Raw genomic sequence first — 19768 nt, forward strand, 5'->3', positions numbered from 1 at the left:
TTAGGCAACATGTCTCAGGATTTACAGCATTAAATTTACTCCCAGAGTTCACAGTCAGTTTGTTTCTTTTGTACCATGTGCCACGCATCATTTCTGTCTGTTGTTTTTATTACCACTGTCACATTCCTTATCAAGATGTTAAACCTTTGCTTGCGTCTGTGGCAGCCATCCATGTACATTTCAGCTGTTTGTCTGCACTGCAATAAATAGCCAAAAAAACAGCCTGCAGTAGGTTGTTAAGCCTGATTGTTCCCCACTCAATGAGATCATTAGACTTTCCCTAATGAAGTTTGTTGTTTATGAAATTACATTAACAATTTCATAAACAATTGAAATTCAACCAAAGAGATGAAATTCAGCCATAGAAACGTTAGAACAAGGGTTTGATCTTTAAACCTTAACTTGTGTTGTACAAAGTCAGTCAGCTTGATTTATCAGTGTGAACACTTCTAAAAACAAGCAATAGAGTTGTACATTTACTGATTTGCAGCACAGAGGTATATGTTAGCACAATGCCAAGACAGAAAGATATCAGCAATGACACATCACTTTTTCTGTAAGGAAGAGCATTTCCATTTTGTCTTCAACTTTGTTTTCTAATTGTATGTTTTCCCTTGTAATTTTCCTAGAAATTTAGGTGGACGTACTTTCTTTTACTTTCCCATTACAGTAGATAGCAACATAAGGTTCACTAAATGGTAAAACCTATTTGTTTTGCAGAGCAGTACTCAGCTGTGATGTCATGAAGGGCACAATAAGATGAAGATCACAGCAACACTTGAAGTGCTTAGAAACAACTTTATTATTAGACCTGCACATTTCAGCTTGTGGCCTTCGTCAGGGTCATTGAAGGCCACATTGCTCTACTAAAGTTGTTTCTCAGCACTTCAAGTCTTACTGGAGTCTTCACTTCATCAGATCTTTGACCTTCTCCATGCATCTTGGAAGTCGGTGAAGCTGTGCCAGAAACATTTTGGGTGTCATGAAAGGCCTCCATAACTCTGTCTTCTGCATTTTTACTGTGTTGTTCACCACCCCATCCATTTTAATTTGTGTTGTTCTGTGAACTCAGGCAAAACCTGTGACTCCATCATCAATCACTGTGAGTGTAACCCTTGTTTTAATGGCGGCTCCTGTCAGAATCGGTTGGATGGATATTACTGTCACTGTCCGTTTGGTAAGTAATGAAAGGAAAGTTACAAGAAAAACAAAAGAAAACAAGATAAATGTTGTTCTAAAACCCTAGTTTCCTAAGCGAATGCTGCCACCATCTTCATTTTTCATGCTCTGTATGTTTTGTTTTCATTAAATGCCAAAAGATCTAACAAGATGATGATTTGCTTAATGTAGTGTAAGAATACATTTTAGGTCTGTAAATTTCTGTAGATTTTGAATTTGAACCAGCCATCTGTTATCTATGTTTTCCTCAGGTGTTTTTGGCAAACACTGTGAACTGAACAGCTATGGTTTTGAGGAGCTCTCCTACATGGAGTTTCCCTCTCTGGATCCCAACAATAACTACATCTACATCAAGTTTGCCACTCTGATGAGCAACGCACTGCTGATGTACAACCACGACAATCAGACTGGTGACAAGGCCGAGTTCCTGGCGTTGGAGATCTTCGAGGGCAGATTGCGTTTTTCCTTTAACCTGGGCAGCGGAACCTACAAACTGATGACCATGATTAAAGTTTCAGATGGCCAGTTCCACACAGTAATCGCCAGGAGAGCTGGGATGGTAAGAGGCATTTCTTACTACAGCTTATGATTACTATTAGCTTCAAGTCGCCAAAAGAGTGATGAAACTGAAAGAACTGCATTCAACAGTGTTAATGTCCTGAGCTTTTACGGCTTAATTCTGCACTCATATTTGGCTTTAGTCTCTTCAGATGATAATTAAAACCCCAAACCCTGATAGCTCGGCTTATAGTTTTTATAGCGTGTAATTACATGTTACTGGTTGCTGAGATTTATGATACCAGGATTTAGAATGGTCCTGAAATATGAAAATTTGTCTCCTGGGCTCTGAATGAGTGTCTCCTCAATGCCAACAGCACAGTGGCAAAAAGAGGGGAAAAACGTCAAAGTGGGATTTGTCAGGTTTCTCCAAATGTTCTGCTGCTGCTGGACTTTAGATCTGTTGTTTCCAGCAGTGCAGTGGGGTTTCATAGGAAGCCGGTAAAATCGTTAAATTGTCAGTTTTGAAATGTTGCAGAGTGATGGCCTGGAAAGTAATACAGCTCATATTGAGGACTGTGAGTCTGTGAAAATTGAGGTGTTTGTGCTCTTGAAGAGTGAGTGAGAAATGTCAGGATTGTAACGCCGGGTCCCTCAGGCACTGTAAAGTGATGCTGATGGCCATGTTTGCAGAAGTTGATGCGGGTCATTTCTGTGGTCGGGCATCAGGTCAATTTCCAGTCCCTGCTCCAGAGTTATGATGTCAAAAACAGGCAGAAACCACAGACTTCCCTTTGAAGTTTCAGAGTGATCAGACAGAGCTCAGAGGTCATATACGGTGTTGAAATCAAGGCTATAAGCATCATGTGTGCATGCAGAACTGTTTTCAAATTCTCCTCAAATGCATAAAATCATATAAAATAATAATAGATATGTTTAAATTTCATTTTAAATGATGCATCAGCAATTTTATTTCTTGCTTTGAAAAAAACTTGAAAGTCAAGGCGAAGCTGGGTGATTCATCCACCATGGAGAAATTTCTTACAGTAATTTTAGAATGTGGTTCTCAACTTTTAAAAAATATTAACATTTCTGGTTGTCCATCAACACATCTCAACTTCTTTGCTGTAGATACAAAAAATGTTAACTCTTAGCTAGATGTTTTCTCAAAATGATCAGATTTGTCTTAGTTATAATCTAAGTCATTATTCTAAAAACCCAAAGTGTCTTTACAATGAATGCCAGTTTAACTATCTAATGAAAGCCTTTGGAAAAAGTAGAAAGATAGAAAGACAACAGGCAAAGTATGGATGAAATTACAAATGTAAAAACACTTACTGATTACTTGACAGTAGAGGGAACAGAAACAAGTTGATATAAGCAAGAACAGTTTGTTTTCAATTCAAGAAAACTTCAAATGTTTTTTTTTTTTCAAGGCAGATTGAAAATGAAGTGTGACAGTTTAGTTTTGGAAACTGTCAAAAAGCATGAAGAACAAGCTTTTGATTAAGTGAATTATTTGTCCTAATAAAAGGGGAAAAGCAGATGTAGGACAGTAAAGGCACAGTGCTAAACTATGGTCGCTCTGTTAAATTTGGCAGAGGAAAACAATAAAACTTTGTCAGCAGTTTTAAAACAGTGTCAGCAGAACACAAAAAGCAGACTTCATATTTTTATCTGCGTTTGCTCCTAATTTCAAATGTTGTTTATTTTTATTATTTTGAAGAAAAAGCATCCATGAATGCTCTTTTACCTCCCTGCAGACGTTGACTGTGTCCATGTGTGTGTTTGACTGAACAGAGATTTTGGGTGTGTGTGTGTGTGTGTATGTTTGCCCTGCGGGGATGATTTGTGTCAGAGATCCGGGCCGGTGCGGTCCGTGTTTACTTAAACTCCAGGAGAGGTGGAGCGTGATTGCTCCGGTTTTTCAACACTTTCACACACTTTTCCGGACAGTTTCCTCACCGGCACATTTCGTTTCTTCCTCCTGGGCTCGTTCCCTACATCAGAATGCAGAAACAACAACACACAGCTGGGCGAATGCTTTACTGGCATTGACAGGAAAACAAGAAACTGTAGGGAAACAGAAAAATGTTTGGCATTTCTGTGCCACTCTTATCACATATATGAATCAAATAATAAAATGTTTTTGTCGGTCTATATGCATTGTGAAGGACTGAGGTCATACTCAGTCCTGAACATGCAGAATTAAAGACATTTATAGCAGTAGAACAAATAATTAGTTAATAAAACCTGAAGTTAATCTATTCAAATAAGTAGTCGGAAAAACAGACATCTAAGCATTATGGAATAATTTTGTCCTTGGATTTTATTGTGACTATTGAGAATCCCTCCAAATTAATGTAAGGGTGTTCCAATCACCTCCACATTCACAGGTGAGTAGGGGTTGTGTGATGTTGTACACAACCCCTATGTGTCCATATTACTGTGATGTTGTACACTAATATTCCAGTGAGAGATAATAACACATCAGAGTAAACCAAATGGATTACATTTGTGGAAAAGGTTTGATATCACCTTTGCTCCAACAATCTGGCATTAGACGAGTGGAGGAAGATGGATTGATGGAGAACCTGCCTCTGACTTAGGGGTGGGTTGTTTTATCATCCAGCCATCCATCTTTGAGATCAAGTCAAACAGGTTTGAAAGGTAGTAAGGGATCCCTTTTGAGTGGTTCTGGGTTCCCTTATTAGTTGTGCATCTGTATGCCGCAATTTATTGTTAATGTATTTCAGGTTAAACCAAATTCATGCCTGATCTGTGGTTGTTTTCAGGCAAATTTGAAGGAGCATTTAAATTTTTTTAAGAAGAGTTGATATTGCTCTTAGATTTTTCTCCCTACAGCAGTTCTGCTTCTCATCTGCCTACCAAACTAAAATAAACCACTTCTGTCTGCAATCAAATGGTGTATTTTTACAACATAGAGCTCAGAAGTAATCTTGGATCTTCTCACCTAACTCTTTACAAGGCGTAAAATAATCACTTTGTCGAAAAATGTTAACAGCTGTTTAAGTAACACGTATTTTGTTTGTTCAGTGAATCATTTTTAAAAGTTAATCACAATAAAGAGTGGAATAAATCTGCTTATTTTTGTACTGAATATTTTGATTGGCCTGTAGAAATAAGGAAGGTAATTGGGCACAGAGGACCTGTTACATCTAATCAGTTAACATTGGAGTATGTTCTGCATCTATCCTGTTAGCGGCACCTTATCAATCCTGTGGAGGTTAGCAGGGGGTCCTGGACCCCCAACCCAGATGCCTCTGGGTGAGAGGAGAGTTACTCCCTGAACAGCCAATTTGTCCATCAGAGGACAAAAAAAAAAAAAAGACGGATGACCAGGCATGCTCAGGCTAACTTCTATGGCCAATTTAAAAACTCCAATTAATCTTAACATGCATGCTGTTGACCTGGAGGAAGAAATCTAACTGCATGAGAACATACAAACCAAAGTTTCATGTTATTGAACTATTCTAAAAAAAAATGTGTTTTATTATTATTTCCCACTAATTTATTGCAATATTGCATTTATATATTTTCCCCTGAACAGATTTGCTTGTTTTCAGCTGAATTGTTTGGATAAATACATATCAAAAGAGGGAAAGATTTTAAATTGTTTGTAATGGTCCCATTTTTTTCTTCACAAAAGCCTGTATTTGTATCTAAAGATCATATTTATATCTACTTGATCTGCCAGAAGGATCACAGAAAAAAAATCTTTCTTCAGCAATAGCAGGGAAGCTGGTCAGAACTGATAGAAAATTGAAAGGAGCTCAATACAAAAAATACATCTAATTCAGGATCTCTTGTAGGACTTAAAAACTGATGTTCACTGGTCTGACTGTGCTTGAGCTGTTTTATAATAAATAATGGACAACAATTTAAAAACTGACAGATACCCTTAGCACTTACAACTGTAATGGCTGCAAATTATGGGCTGATACAGGGAGGATGATTACAAATGTATGCCGTATTTTTTAAGATTCGCACTTTACAAGTTTGGCTATGTTTTCCCCTTTTTACAGAAAAACAATAAAAATCATGCTGAAGTTTGTGTTTTTGGGGACAAAATGTGAGAAACAGAGGAATAAATACTTTTACAAGACTTTTATTGGGTGGATTGGCTCTCCAAGGGAACACTTAGTGAAGCTGGGAAAGATAGAGCTGTGTGTCAGGAATAGTTTGGTAGGAATATTTAGGTTCATCCCTGGTCATAATTCTTTCAATGTTTTACCTTCTTTTTGTTTCTTGTCATTCTACAGGCAGCATCGCTTACTGTGGATCTGTGCGGTGAGGATCAGGAACCAGGATATTGCGCCGTTAGCAACGTGGCTGTTCACACTGACTGGTATGAGAATCACACACACACACACACACACACACCCACAGCAGCTGATTCTTTAACTGGTCCAAATGTAAATAAGAAAATGTTGCTCATAATTTATGTGCTGTGGCAAAAATATGTTGTGTTTTTTAAAGCTGTTGTGGTGATGGTTGGTTATTTTCTGTGCTCCAGGAGACAAACAATCTTAAGATTTTATTTGTTGTCTTTAGCTTTGTAGAACCATTGTGTGACTTAAAATAAATTTGTGATTTTCCTCAGTTAAACAAAGACAACACTATGACAACATCTTACAAAACAGAAAAACTGATATATCAATTAATGCAGAACTAAATAAAAGTAGATTGATCTTCCTTCTTATTATATTTGCTTAGTGGGGTCTTGAATTGGGGTCTGGTTCTGGTCAGCTCTGCATCCCCAGAACCAGAACCAAACATGGAGAAGCAGCATTTAGCTTCTATGCACCACAAGTCTGGAACAAACTTTCGGAAAACTGAAAAACAGCCAAAACACTGTGTTCCTTGAAACCTAGACTAAAAACCCACCTGGTTAGAATTGCTTTAGTACCGTAATAAATTAAATACTATCAAAGTTTTAATGTGTAGTGACAGCACTTGGAAAAATGCAATGTTTCAGTTGTTGATTTTTGTTTAAATTGATGTTTGACTAGAGAATTAATTTTTGAAAGTGCATATCTGCCCGTTTCCAGAAGATTCTCTGTATGAGATATGTTATTACTATCAATTTGCACATATGAGTTTTGTGTGTGTGCATGTGAAAACTTTCGCTCGAATGCATCTGACTGTGAGCATGTTTGTGTGCCTGTATTTGCAGGATTTTGGATGTGCAGCCCAACCGGCTCTCTGTCGGCGGCGTCAGGTCGATAGAACCCGTCCTTCATCGCCGTGGTCAGATCGCCACCCATGACTTTGTCGGCTGCATCATGGAGCTCGCCGTCAATGGTCGCCCTCTGGAGCCCAGTCAGGCCCTGGCATCGCGTGGCATCCTTGACAGGTCCGCAGCACTAACCCTCGGGCCCCCACATGCCTTCACTGTCTCCATTTTTCTATCTCTTCCCCTCTTTTCTCGTCCAACCATCTTCTCTAACCTTCTCGGCTCCTGCTGTGGGACATCTGTTCACACTCTCAAGTCCTCCCGAGAGTTTTTAAAAAGATGTTTTTTTAAACCACAAATGGCAGACCTTTGAGGAAGGAAAGGCAGTTGCTGAATATTTTCTCTTCTATCTCAGCAGTGAATGGTGAGGCAAAAGCAGGTCTTTTAATATGCTAATCCTCTGGGGTTCTTTAATGGTTTTTGTACTGCTGCTTTGGGAGACAAATCAAAGCTCATCTGCTCCTGTTTTTGGAGTTTCTTTTCCTGCAGACCCCCAGGCTTCTTACTGTGAGGCTGAGTTGTCAAAGTGCCCGTCTGACTGTGGGGATTTTGTATGGCTGTGTGTCTATAGATGCCCAAGACTGGAAGGAGCCTGCACCGCCAGCCCCTGCAGACATGGGGGCACCTGTTTGGACCACTGGTCTTGGCAGCAGTGTCAGTGTGTGGACGGTTTTACGGGAAAATTCTGCGAAAAGTGTAAGTATCTGTCCTTTGAATTGTAATTTTCTCAATTCTATATGATCGGTCCTCCGTGACTCATAAAAATGGCCGCCAATAAAACTGCCTTTGTTTTCCTGCATAAATCCGTAAAGTCAAAATTGGTGAAGTACCAGTACACATCAATTCTGTGGATTACATATTCTTACTGGAAACAAATAGTAGCATTACTGAGAAAACTGGAAACTGTTGTGTGTTTGCCATCAGGTTCAATTTGGTGGGAAATCTGCTGGTTCACTTTACAGCGTGCAAAAACAGAACCATGTTTTTTCAATCCAAGCGCAGTCGTGTGCAAAAAAAATGCTGTAGAGGAGATCTAGAGTCTGCAATGACAGATTAGGAGAAAAATTATACCACTAATCAGAACCAGAACAGTTCCTCCTCGGGTCATGGTAGAATGAGAAGCGACTCACTGAGGCCTTTTTTGGCCTCATGGAGGTTTTTATTAGTGTAAAACATGAAGCACCTTTTATGCCGTAGCCCCATTTAGGGAAGAAAGAATTTCAGCCCTCTTTGAAATGTCTTGCTGCTGAAATGTGCTATACAAATAAAATTTGATTGATTGATTGATTGAGAAAACCCTCAAAATCAGGATATTCACTGACATTGTAAGTCAGAAATTTTAATGAAAAACACTGAAGTTTAGTAAAGTTATAAAATCAAACATTTGCAACAAAAAATGGGAGAAATACTCTAAGATTGATATAAATTTACAAGACACACATCTAGACATTTTCCTTTTTAGTTCTAGAGTTTGACTTGAGCATTGTGGCCCTGGCTGTATGTTTATGGTTGTTGTCAGTCTCCTCCAAACATATCACAGTGAGAACTGAACCACAGTTTTGTTGTTTTAAATGACAAAAAAAAAGGTCATCAGGTCAAAAGAAAACTTTTTGGATGACAACTAATTGCACTTTACATTTCAATCCTTGTCATATAGAGACATGTAATTTTGAGTTTTGATTTCACAGATTTTCAGCTGCACATACTGACCGTATGATCGCTTCAAGGCTTATGTTGTGTTTGTTAAACTCATATTTGGCTGAAGTACAGGTATTAGAGTGCTTTGGAACATGAAATCATATCATGCACTTAACGGTTTAAAAAGTTAGTAAACACATACATTTATATTGCATTAGGTTTTGGGGATTCCATTCACATTTCAGGCATTTTGGTACGGTTCTTTCTGTAAGCCCCGGTTCCTGAGAGCGTGCATGTGAGGATTTAATGTGTGACAAATATGTAGCTGTGGCTGAGGAATTGGGAAAATAATTCGATACTCACAGCCCGCTGAGAGCAAAGAGGAAATTTTCACTTGGCATATGAAACGTTTGTAACGTCAGCAGGGACTCTGAGTAATTTATGTCTTTTTCCTGCAGACATGACACCAGACACTGCACTGTCTCTGGATGGCACCGGCCGCCTCGACTACGCCCTGAAGCAGGGACCCAAACGTGACGTCCTGCTCAGGCAGTCGCTCCAGGGCGTGGCATCCAACGGGATCAGCCCGAGCAGCCTGGAAGTGAAGTTTAGGACACGGAGCAAGACTGGCACTCTGTTGCACATTCAGGAAAGCAGCAACTACACCACTGTTAAGGTAAGGAAAGAAGCAACAAAAAGGTTTGTTTTTCATGAGCCTATATGTCCTCTTGTACTTCTCAACTCTGTTGTTACACCTCTAAGTTCAGGTTTTCACCCAGTTGAGGCAATGAATGGTGAAAATCTAGGAGCATATCTCCAGATAAAAGTTTGCGTGATTCACTAGTCTGCTCATCCCTGCACCTCATCAAAAAAGTGATCTCACACTCAATAACCTTGCAGTGCAAGGCAGAGATAAAAGCACAATTTTACCAGTAAAATCCCAGTTCTGGCTCCTACAAATTGACGTTTCAGCCTGTGTGTTCCAACGATGAGCTAAAAGTTTTAAATCCTGAACCGGCAGTCATTTTTTGTTACGACCGGGCTTGTGGGATGCAGCATAAAACGGAAAGCGATCACAGACTGTAGAAAAATACTGGGTTTATTGAGCTGGGAAAGTACTGAAAGGTAAAGTCTTGGTGATACTATGCCAAACCAAGCACAGCAAACCCTAAAGCTCACATGTATCCTCATCAATTCAGCCAGGGAAGACAGTTCATCAGCCAAGAACCAAGACAAAAAGCATAACACCTTTGATACTTGGGTCTGATGCTGGGTCTGTTGGTTATTTATCTGTGGGATAGATGTACAGCAAAAGCTGCACAGTTACACCTTTCTGGAAATTCTTTTTACTTAAAATGTGCCCAGTGGCCACACAGAAAACTGTGAAAGTTGCTGGGTGCAGCATGTTTCTGCTAAGAGCACAAACATGCTGACTTTGTTCACTAAATTTGAGAAAAAACATGGCACTGGGGTGTGTGCGTGTGTGGTTGGGGGTGGGGTGGGGGGGGGGGGGGGTATAAGGCCTCCAAGGCACAAAATTAAAGTTGCACTAAAGTTGCTCTATCATCAGAGTGTATTACAAAGTAAGTACACAACAGATTCCACGCTGTCATTTTTTTAATAAACCAAAGTAAAAATGAACCATACCATTCTGCTTCTATAGCACTGGCTAAAAACTACATTGTTCAAATCAAATGCACTTGAATAAATGATCATCACTGTTATCACCTTTTCAAAGGCAGCAGGTTTAGCAGTTTGGAGCACTCAGATCTGTATTAGTACAATGCCTCGCTGAAAAGACATCAACAGTAACCTTAAAGATGATCACTCCTCATGACCCTACAAGGAGAAGCCTGTGTAGACAATGGATAGCTAGATGGATGGACAAAAACTGAATAAGCATCACTTGTTTGGAAGTTTTACCAAGAGGATATGGCAGAGAGGTTTACATTTGAAAAGTTGCATCTCAATGAACTTCAATGTTCATTAGATGGATGAAACCAAGTTAGAGATGGTCTGTTTGAGGAAAAACAGAACAGTACGCCTCATTTTAACTAATAAGGCCGGTCCTGGTACCAGGGTACCTCACCCTCATGGAGTCGATCATGAACTCATCTGTACACCAAAATATCAGTTTTAAACATAAAGCTTCGCCCCAACTGGGTCATCAACAGGACAATAGTTCCAACCACAGCAACAAATCTATAACAAAAAAACTAAAAAAAATAAAGTGTGCAGTGACTGGGAAGGTTGTTGGTCTGACTGGGCAGCTCTTTTGTGGGTTATTGCTTTCCTAAAAAAAAAACAACAAAACATTAAAACTAAGAAAGTATTAAAGAAAGATCACTGTAAGCATTTTATTTCAAACAAAAATCTTGTTGATATTGTTTACCATCACGGTCCTGCAGAACGTGCAAAGGACTTCCTGATTCTAAAAGAATGTGGCTGTCTAGACTTACTAGGGAAATGTTTTGCCACTGTGTTGAGGCTGATTGTTTCTAACCAGAAATGTATTAAAACACCAGCAGACATCAGCACAGACTGAGCGTAGCAAAAGTCCACCGGTCTTTCTCAGACACCTCCCCTTCATCCCTCTCCTCTTCTCTTCTCCTCCGTCCCTCTCTGACTGATCCTGGGCAGCTGCCCAAAGAGGCCCGAACGTTCATTCGACGCCTTCAATTTTCCTTTCAGACATCTCAGCCCAATTGACCACTTCCCACTGCAACATGAAGCTTTCTCAGCTCTGATTTGGTCTTCTGGCTCAGAATGGCTTCTGGTGCTCATCAAATCTCAGCTTTCTAAAGTATTAAAACAACTACGAAACAAAAAAAAACCTTGGTGTGGGAATGCATACTGTTCAGGTATATATTTTAAGAGAACTACATAAACAGTGATGTGAAAAAAAACAAGATGTTTAATAAATAAGTCTCATGATCGGTTTTCCAGCTTCAGAGAACTCTGTATTCTTTGGCTTGGTGTGCTTTTCCCATTTTAAATCAATTCTTCCGGAAGCTACTTATCATGGCTGACTTTTGGGTTCTTTGTAAAGGGAGGAGAACAAGATTACTTTTCCATCGAAGTGAGGAGAACACGAGATTACCATTCGCAGAGAAAGCCACAAACTCATAGCCGATGCCAAAAGGAGGTTTATTAATTTTGCTTTAAGACACATTGTGTGCTTTTTTCCCTTAAGTCAGAGAATGAAGCATTGCACTCCCTGTGAATCCATTTGTTTGCAGGCTTGTGATCATCCTGTAGGTGAACAGCATGAGTAAAAAGCATGCAAGTAGTGAGAACATGACAGAGTGTAGCGTGTCCTGGCAAGAGAAAGATTTATGACCGTCAAGCTGCATTTTTGTTTCTGATCTCTGACCTCGGCATCCCATTCTGAGAGCAGTTTGGTATAGACTCAGGAAAGGCTTCCTCCCATCAGTCCTGGTGAATGTTGGCATGACAACGCATTACATTAATCTGAGAAGCTGCAGTTTTGTTGCTGTTGTTTATGTAGCTGCCTCTCTCTCTAAATTTTATCTGACAGTGAAAAAAATGTGGGAGTAAGCATTTTGTTGACTATCTTGTTCTGTGTCATCTTTGGTATTTTTACCGTAAATGTTTATATTCACATGTTGATAAAATAGTCATGTAGCTTATTTCCTTTACAGTAACAAGAGCAAATATAACCTTAAAATAAATGTGCCTTTTGTTGCAGTGGCACAGTCATACGTTAAAAAAGTTTAAGAAATACAACCTTTGATTTTAGGGCTTTGGGCAACAAAAATCCTCATATGCCAGGAGAAAAAAAATACTTCTCCTCACATTTGAGCAAACAGAGGGAAAAAACTTAGGAATTCCTGTTTGTACATCATCTCTATATTTTTCTCTGATTCTACAACAGATATTTATGAAAATCTCCTCCCCTCAAGCTTGACAATATACATGAGGGCCTTTTTAAATAATTCTTGGAGCAATTTTCTGACCTTTTAAGAACACCGCAAATCTGCCTTTTATACTCTCTTATTTTTCTCATTGTGAACAGTTGCTAGGAAAATTACTAATTTATATCTGCATGGATCAGGAAGAAACAGATTAAAAATGTAAAACAAATTCAATAAATTAATGTATTGAAACATCTTCAATTATGTTTTATTGTGTTATTTAGTTTTTGTTATACCAAAATTGAAAAAAATATTTTATTCTCAGATATGTTTTTACAACATAAAGAGAAAGTACAATATTCTGCATAGTAAACTCATAAATACTAAATGTAAATCTAGTGAATGTTTGAGATGAGTTTTTTTTCCATAATTCAAATTTCATTATATTTGTGAAATTAACCCCTAAATTTTACATAAAAAATATGAAATTGTCTTCCATCTTCTGTAATTTTTTTTAAAAGTGATACAATATTAATGAGCAGAAAGGAACCTGAAACTAGGAAGGTTGTTGGTCTGACTGGGCAGCTCTTTTGTGGGTTATTGCTTTCCTAAAAAAAAAAAAAAAAAACATTAAAACATTAAAGCTGACTAACAATCCATTCAAAAGTGTAACATTCTGCACTAGCTCACTGAGTGGGCTGTCACAATAAAAGTAGAAATAAAATTTTAAAAAATTCATTTTACTAGGGGAACATTTGCAATCAAGGACCACATAACCAAACTTTATTTCTGTTCTCTTGCTCAGTTGAGGAATGGCAACATCAACTACATCTCGGATGCTGGTGTTGGTGGGAAGGTGGAGAGGACTCTGGGAGACGCTGTATTGTCGGACGGCCAGTGGCACATCCTCCGGATGTTTAAGAACGGCTCTTCCACTGTCCTCCAGGTGGACGGTGGGCTCCCCAGACCCATCCAACACGCCACCCAAGACTTCGGAGGTCTCAGTGTTCTGACCTTCTCATTAGGTGGGATCCCACCTGGACCCGCTCAGCAGAAAACTGGAGCAGGTAAAAACTTTCTTCTGTTAGTTTTTCCCCTGATCATTTATAGTTTTGTGTTACTTCAGGTTTAGTCACTGAAGGCCCCAAGTCATGTTTTGTGAAGCAAACTGTCAAACTATCCATACAGTAAATAAGAGTTTTCCCACTAGGCTGATATGACCACCCCTATTTTCACCCGATCATCAAAATGCTGACGTCAGCCACTCACTAGCAAAAGTAAAAATACTTTCAAACTCAAAACAAGAGCATAGGGAGTTAGTTAATGATGCATAAAAGCTTCTTCTGCAGCAATGAAGGTGTTGCTTTGTCCTCTTGTGAAGGAGATGAACCAAAAGTCTCATAACTAAATTGTCCAAATTTCAAACATCAAGCTGCCTTCAAAAACAATTTATTCTGAACAGCAGTGACTATATCAAGTCAGTTTCTATACATCTGGGTCTTTGAAACAAGCAGCCAAAGTGAAGGAGGTCAGACTTTTTAACAAAATAGAAGAAAGAAAATGTGTTTTGGTTATTAAATTAGAATAATTTCTAGGCTCTTCCCCAGTTTTTCAAAATGACCCTTAGATGATGTTCCAGGGAAGATAAATACATATATAACACATTTGAATACCCCTTTTAATTATCATTGTTTGTTAAACTAAAAGGAATTTTTCAATTGGATGGATACATTGATCTAGGAAAAAATAAATTAATTGAAACGTGGCATTGCTGAAGACACTCCCAAAACATCTGTAGCTCATGTTTTCTTCAACAAAGTTGATCATCTCATCAGAATCGAGAGCCAAACAAAAAAATTCTCATGCTTGTTACATTTGTACACAAAGATAGTGGCCATCTATCTGAAAATCTTGATTTATTTTTAAAATACGGTCTTTATGTTATGGAAACCTGTAGGTTTATAAAAGCATTTCCATTCATGCCTGTTATTCTTCAAGACTAAACTATAGTCACATAAGGGCAAAGGTATAAAAATACAAGGCAAATGAACCTGTGGCAGTTGTATCTAAAACTGAGCTACTATCCCGCAAAACTTTGACAAAGTGACGTTTTTACCAATTACACAGACCAGAACCAACATTAGTTTAACTTGACTTCATTTTGGAAAATGTTGACTTTTCATGCTAAACTTCTTCCCAGTTCAGCTTTTCTTTGCTGGGTTTTTAAATCCCAGATCAGATGTCCTTGAGTATAAGTTTGGAAAAGGTGAAGCAGAGGGTTTCCAGGAGGAGGTAATGCAACACAGTAAATTTTAGGATTTTAAGGGGAGGGAAAAACAAGGCTTACACTATGTACTAATATGGTAAAAATTAGCCATTTGAATGATTTGTTGAGGTCTTTTACAAAGGGACCGTTTCAAAACAAACACACTCTCAGCACGCAGACCTGTGGCAGGCTGCCTGTTAACCAGCCTTTACCTCACTGTGTGTCTGAACATTTGGGTTCTATTGTGCGCTCGCTGCTCCTAAGCTAATGAAAAGACACAAATGGATTTAATCTGCACTGGGATAAATTCAATAAAAACCTGTTTACATCTGTGAGGCAGCGCTGTTAGGCAACAGGCTGAATTAGACACAGAGACATTCATCCAACCCAGATGCATGTCTTGAAGCCATAATGGCCCCGACGATGGATTCTCTGTTAGAAAACATTTCATGTCTTCCTTCAAATTGGCCAGTGATGGATGCAGCCCGATTTTTAAAATATGTTTTTTTGTTACAGTAGAAGCTTTCCATGAGAAATTACCAGTTTCATTGTTTTTGTCCTAAGCTTGAACTTATTACCCATCCAAACAAAATTCCTTAACCTCTGATTATAGCTTGAAGTACCTGCTGTTTATAAGGAACTGATCCAGGCCCAATGATTCTTCCTTATACCTCTGTTGTGTACCTGCTGCTGGCTGTTCTTAAGTAATCCGGTTTGTTTTTCCCATATTTTTCTGCAGGTTTTGACGGTTGCCTGGCATACGTGAAGTACAACGGGGAGAACCTGCCATTTACTGGAGAGCACAGCCTTGTGGCGTTAACGAAGACCAGTTCATCTGTAAAGATCGGCTGCAGAGGGCCCAACTTGTGCGAGAGCAACCCATGTTTAGACGGCCTGATGTGCGTCAACCAGTGGTACACATATCAATGTGTCCCGCCCGGCGACTGTGCCTCTAATCCCTGCCAGAACCACGGCAGCTGCATCCCAGACCCCCACTCCGGATTCACCTGTATCTGCTCCGAATTCTACACTGGCAAGACTTGCGAAACTCTGGTGGCCTGTCTGGGCATCCAGTGCCCTCAAGGTACCGTCTGCACCACAGCTGACAATGGTGGCTTTGTCTGCAGTCCCAGTCCTACAGTAGAAGCCATGGTTCTACCCATCTGGGCTGTGCCGGCTATTGTCGGCAGCTGTGCTACCGTCCTTGCCTTGGTGGTGCTCAGCCTGATCCTGTGCAACCACTGCAAAGACCGCAACAAAACCAAAGTGCCAAAGGAACCTAAGGAGAAGAAACCTAGTGAGAAGAAAAAGAAGAAGAAAAAGAAGAAGGGTAGTGAGAATGTCGCTTTCGATGATCCAGACAACATCCCACCATACGGAGATGACATGACAGTACGAAAGCAACCAGAAGGGAACCCTAAGCCAGACATTATTGAGAGGGAGAACCCATACTTGATATATGATGAAACAGACATTCCCCACAACAATGAAACTGTTCCCAGTGCTCCCTGTGCACCTTGTAATGGGCCAGAGGCAGATATTGAACATTATGACATTGACAATGCCAGCAGTATTGCGCCGTCAGATGCAGACATCATCCAACACTACAAGCAGTTCCGCAGCCACACTCCCAAGTTTTCTATCCAGAGACACAGCCCGCTTGGGTTTGCCAGACAGTCGCCATTACCACTAGGTGCAACAAGCTACACTTATCAGCCTCAGTACACACAAGCCCTGAGGTCCACTCCACTCAGCCACTCCCACTCTGCCTGCCCTACACCCAATCCACTTTCCAGACATTCCCCAGCTCCATTCACCAAACCTTCTTCCTTCTACCGCAACACTCCCACCAGAGACCTCAACCTGGCTCGCCGTGAAGGCAGCCCACTGGACATACACAATGACATGTGCCAACCCCCGCCCATGTTCAACTACGCCACCCGGCTGGGGAGGCGCAGCAAAAGTCCACAGACGATGGCCGGCCACGGTCACACCTCCAGGCCGGGTAGCCGGCTGAAGCAGCCAATCGAACAGATCCCTCTAGAAACAGGGCCTCCAGTGGGGCTGTCCATCGAAGAGGTGGAGAGGCTTAACACGCCACGTCCACGCAACCCCAGCATCTGCAGCGCTGACCACGGGCGCTCCAGTTCAGAGGAGGACTGCCGCAGGCCGCTGTCAAGGGTCCGCAACCCAGCTGATGGTATTCCTGCTCCAGAGTCCTCGTCTGAAAGTGACTCACATGACTCCTTCACCTGTTCGGAGATGGAGTACGACAGGGAAAAACCCGTCTCCTACAGTTCCAGAGTTCCCAAGCTCTCGCAAGTCAACGAGTCAGATGCTGATGATGAGGACTATGGCGGGAGGCTCAAGCAGAGGCGATATTCTAGCCGGCGGGCAGAAGGCGGGCCCGGCATCGCCCAGACACCTTCCGCTGAGCAACACTACACACTGCCCCACAAACTGGGCCAGCAAGCTGGGGGCTTCAACTGGGACAATCTTTTGAACTGGGGCCCTGGCTTTGGACATTATGTTGACGTTTTTAAGGACTTAGCTTCGCTTCCTGAGAATGCTGCAGCAAAAGACATTGAAATGAACAGCGGGGATGGCTCAGTAACCATTCTTAATGAAGGAGAAGCTGAGCAATATGTATGAGACTATTTATTACAGTGTTGTAGAATTTTGTCAATCTTCGTTCTAAAAAAAGAAAGGCTGTATATTTTGTGAGTAAATTGAAGTGTATGTTTTTATTGATACTCAACAGAAAAAGACGAATTTTAATGCGGTAAGGCAGAAAACCGAGGAATGATTTCATCGTTGCCACCTTGGAATAGTTTACCAGTCTTTTCAAGGTTGAAACTGTACAAACTGTGCATTCATCTCGCTGAGACCTCATTAACTGTATCCATGGTTACTGGATGGCTTTTGGAAGAAAACCCTCACCTGAGTTCAATTTAGGAGCTTACATTATCTTGATCAAGCATTTTTGTTCTTTATTACCAATAATATTTCCCCTCCCAAAATATTCTGTCAAGAGATAAGAAAGTGGCTGAATAGGAACTCAGAAGTTCATGACCACATTTATGAAAGGAGTCTATTTTTAGGGATGCATTATTAATTTTTTAAAAATAAGCATGTGTGTTTAATCAAATAGCACCTGACGCAGCCCTTCTGTGTGAAAACAATCACTTTCAATATTTTTCAGACCCCACCAATGATCCGATCTTTTTTTGCCTTACTCCGGTTCCTCCTCTAAGACTGGCTAAATGTCCCAAGAGTGAAAGTTAATCACGTCTGCTGCCTTACAGACATTTGAGGATTCTGTTTTATTGGCCTGAGGAGATAGTCTTTTTGAGGAAAAAGTGTTTGTTAAGAAAAAATTGCATTAACACTCTCTGACCAGCCAATATTCTCCCTGGCACTTATGAAAATAAAAATGTTGATCCTGTAAACATGACCTGAACTAAAACTTAATGAACTTATGTACATTTTTTCTTATTTTATGAAAAATCACAGTCATTTGTCTTGTTGGTGGTGTTCTTGTTCATTATGTTGACATGTATGGTTTCTACATTTTTTGTACTGTTTATTAACTTAAATTACTTTAGCAGTGTTTTTATGCAAATTTTCATACGCTGAAATGTTATGTTCTTACTTTCAGGGAAAGTAAGATCGATTACTTATTTTTTACATTTGTTACATATGTAACATCAGTATTTTCCACTTTTGATAAAACTATAACATGCTGTATGCTTTGTACCTGTAAAAAGCCAATAACAGAATAAAAAAAGGTATTTATTTAAAAGGTTTCTCGTACCTTCTTTCTCAGCAGCTCATTAGGGTGCATTTGAGCATCTGCAGTTTTTAAAAATAGATAAAAATCATTTGGGAGCCGAGTTATTGTCCATGTGTGCAGAATTTTAAATGATACAGAGTCTTAACAAAACATTTAAGAAAGCATTTCAGGACCCAAATGAAACCGAGCTACGCCGCTCACAGCCAAACCAAACATGGAGCGGACCCCATGACACAGGCCTCCCTATTGCTTTGAGCAATTATTTACATGTGGTTTATTAAACAGAACCCTTATTTTTTTTTATCATAGCTCAGTGATTTTGCATGCTTATCTGTTTTATAATATAAAGAGGGGTCCTGGGAGGATAGAGAAGATCGACAGCTTGGATCTGGACAAATGAAATGCTCTGAAGCTGTGAAAGTGGCAACACTTAGTATTGATGAAAGTCTGGGTCAATGGAGGGGGCAAAAAGGCAGAGTTTTTGCTTTTTTTGTCCAAATTAAATTTTTCACATCATTAAACTTCAAAATAATGATAATAAAAAAAAAAACATTGTAAGTTCTGTTTTCAAATGTTTATGTAATTTGTTCAATGACAGAACCATCCACAAACTTACCCTAAGTGTTGGGAAGTAGCAATGCCGGATCGTCTCACTCCATACGCGGTGCGAGAAGGTCAGGCGAGTTTGTCTCATGGCAGTGCTTCAACACCGATGCCTTCATTAGGGAAAACCAGACTTTGTAATAAGTTTGATCTTAGGGCGACCATACCATTGGGATGTTAAACATTTCTCTTTAAGCTGAAACTGAGTCCAATCCCAAAACTTGCTGCACAAGTGGAAAATTGCCTCCCCCACAGCTGCATCCAATTTCAATTTGCACCCTCTCCTCTTCCTAACAAAGAAAAGTAGTTTAGGCTATAAATATTATAGTGTCAGTATTTGTTTTTAACACTTCTCCCCATATAAATAAACAATGACCAACCACTCTGCTGTCTTTCAGGCCAGCTTCCATGCTCACCACCATGCAGAGACTGACCCTATCAAAATGTTGAATGAGATCCACAGAAATACAGAACGTTATTCAGAACAAAATACAGTGAACGTTATTGCTGACGTTCACTGCAATAAAGTGAACGTCAGCACAGTGCTGACATTATTGAACCTCACTTGACCAATCTGAGCTTACTTAAAGAACAGGCATATCTTTGTGTCAACAGGTAAGTTTATATGAGAGTTAACAGTAAAAGAGATGAAATAAGGG

At 39.9% G+C, this 19768-nt stretch overlaps 1 protein-coding gene across 1 annotated transcript in view; it reads left to right on the top strand.

Moving 5' to 3' along the window:
* fat4 (FAT atypical cadherin 4) overlaps window positions 1-18515 on the top strand; it is a 123940-nt gene extending 105425 nt beyond the window's left edge. The window contains exons 10-17 of the mRNA XM_028008565.1: window positions 1073-1177; window positions 1431-1738; window positions 5961-6046; window positions 6875-7054; window positions 7506-7630; window positions 9031-9248; window positions 13253-13514; window positions 15453-18515. Of these exons, the coding sequence (XP_027864366.1) occupies window positions 1073-1177; window positions 1431-1738; window positions 5961-6046; window positions 6875-7054; window positions 7506-7630; window positions 9031-9248; window positions 13253-13514; window positions 15453-17365 (3197 nt within the window). The 3' untranslated portion in view covers window positions 17366-18515. The remainder of the gene's footprint in view (window positions 1-1072; window positions 1178-1430; window positions 1739-5960; window positions 6047-6874; window positions 7055-7505; window positions 7631-9030; window positions 9249-13252; window positions 13515-15452) is intronic.
* Window positions 18516-19768: the final 1253 nt, after the last annotated feature.

This window comes from Xiphophorus couchianus, chromosome 23 (assembly GCF_001444195.1).
Source record: "Xiphophorus couchianus chromosome 23, X_couchianus-1.0, whole genome shotgun sequence".
NCBI lineage: Eukaryota > Metazoa > Chordata > Actinopteri > Cyprinodontiformes > Poeciliidae > Xiphophorus > Xiphophorus couchianus.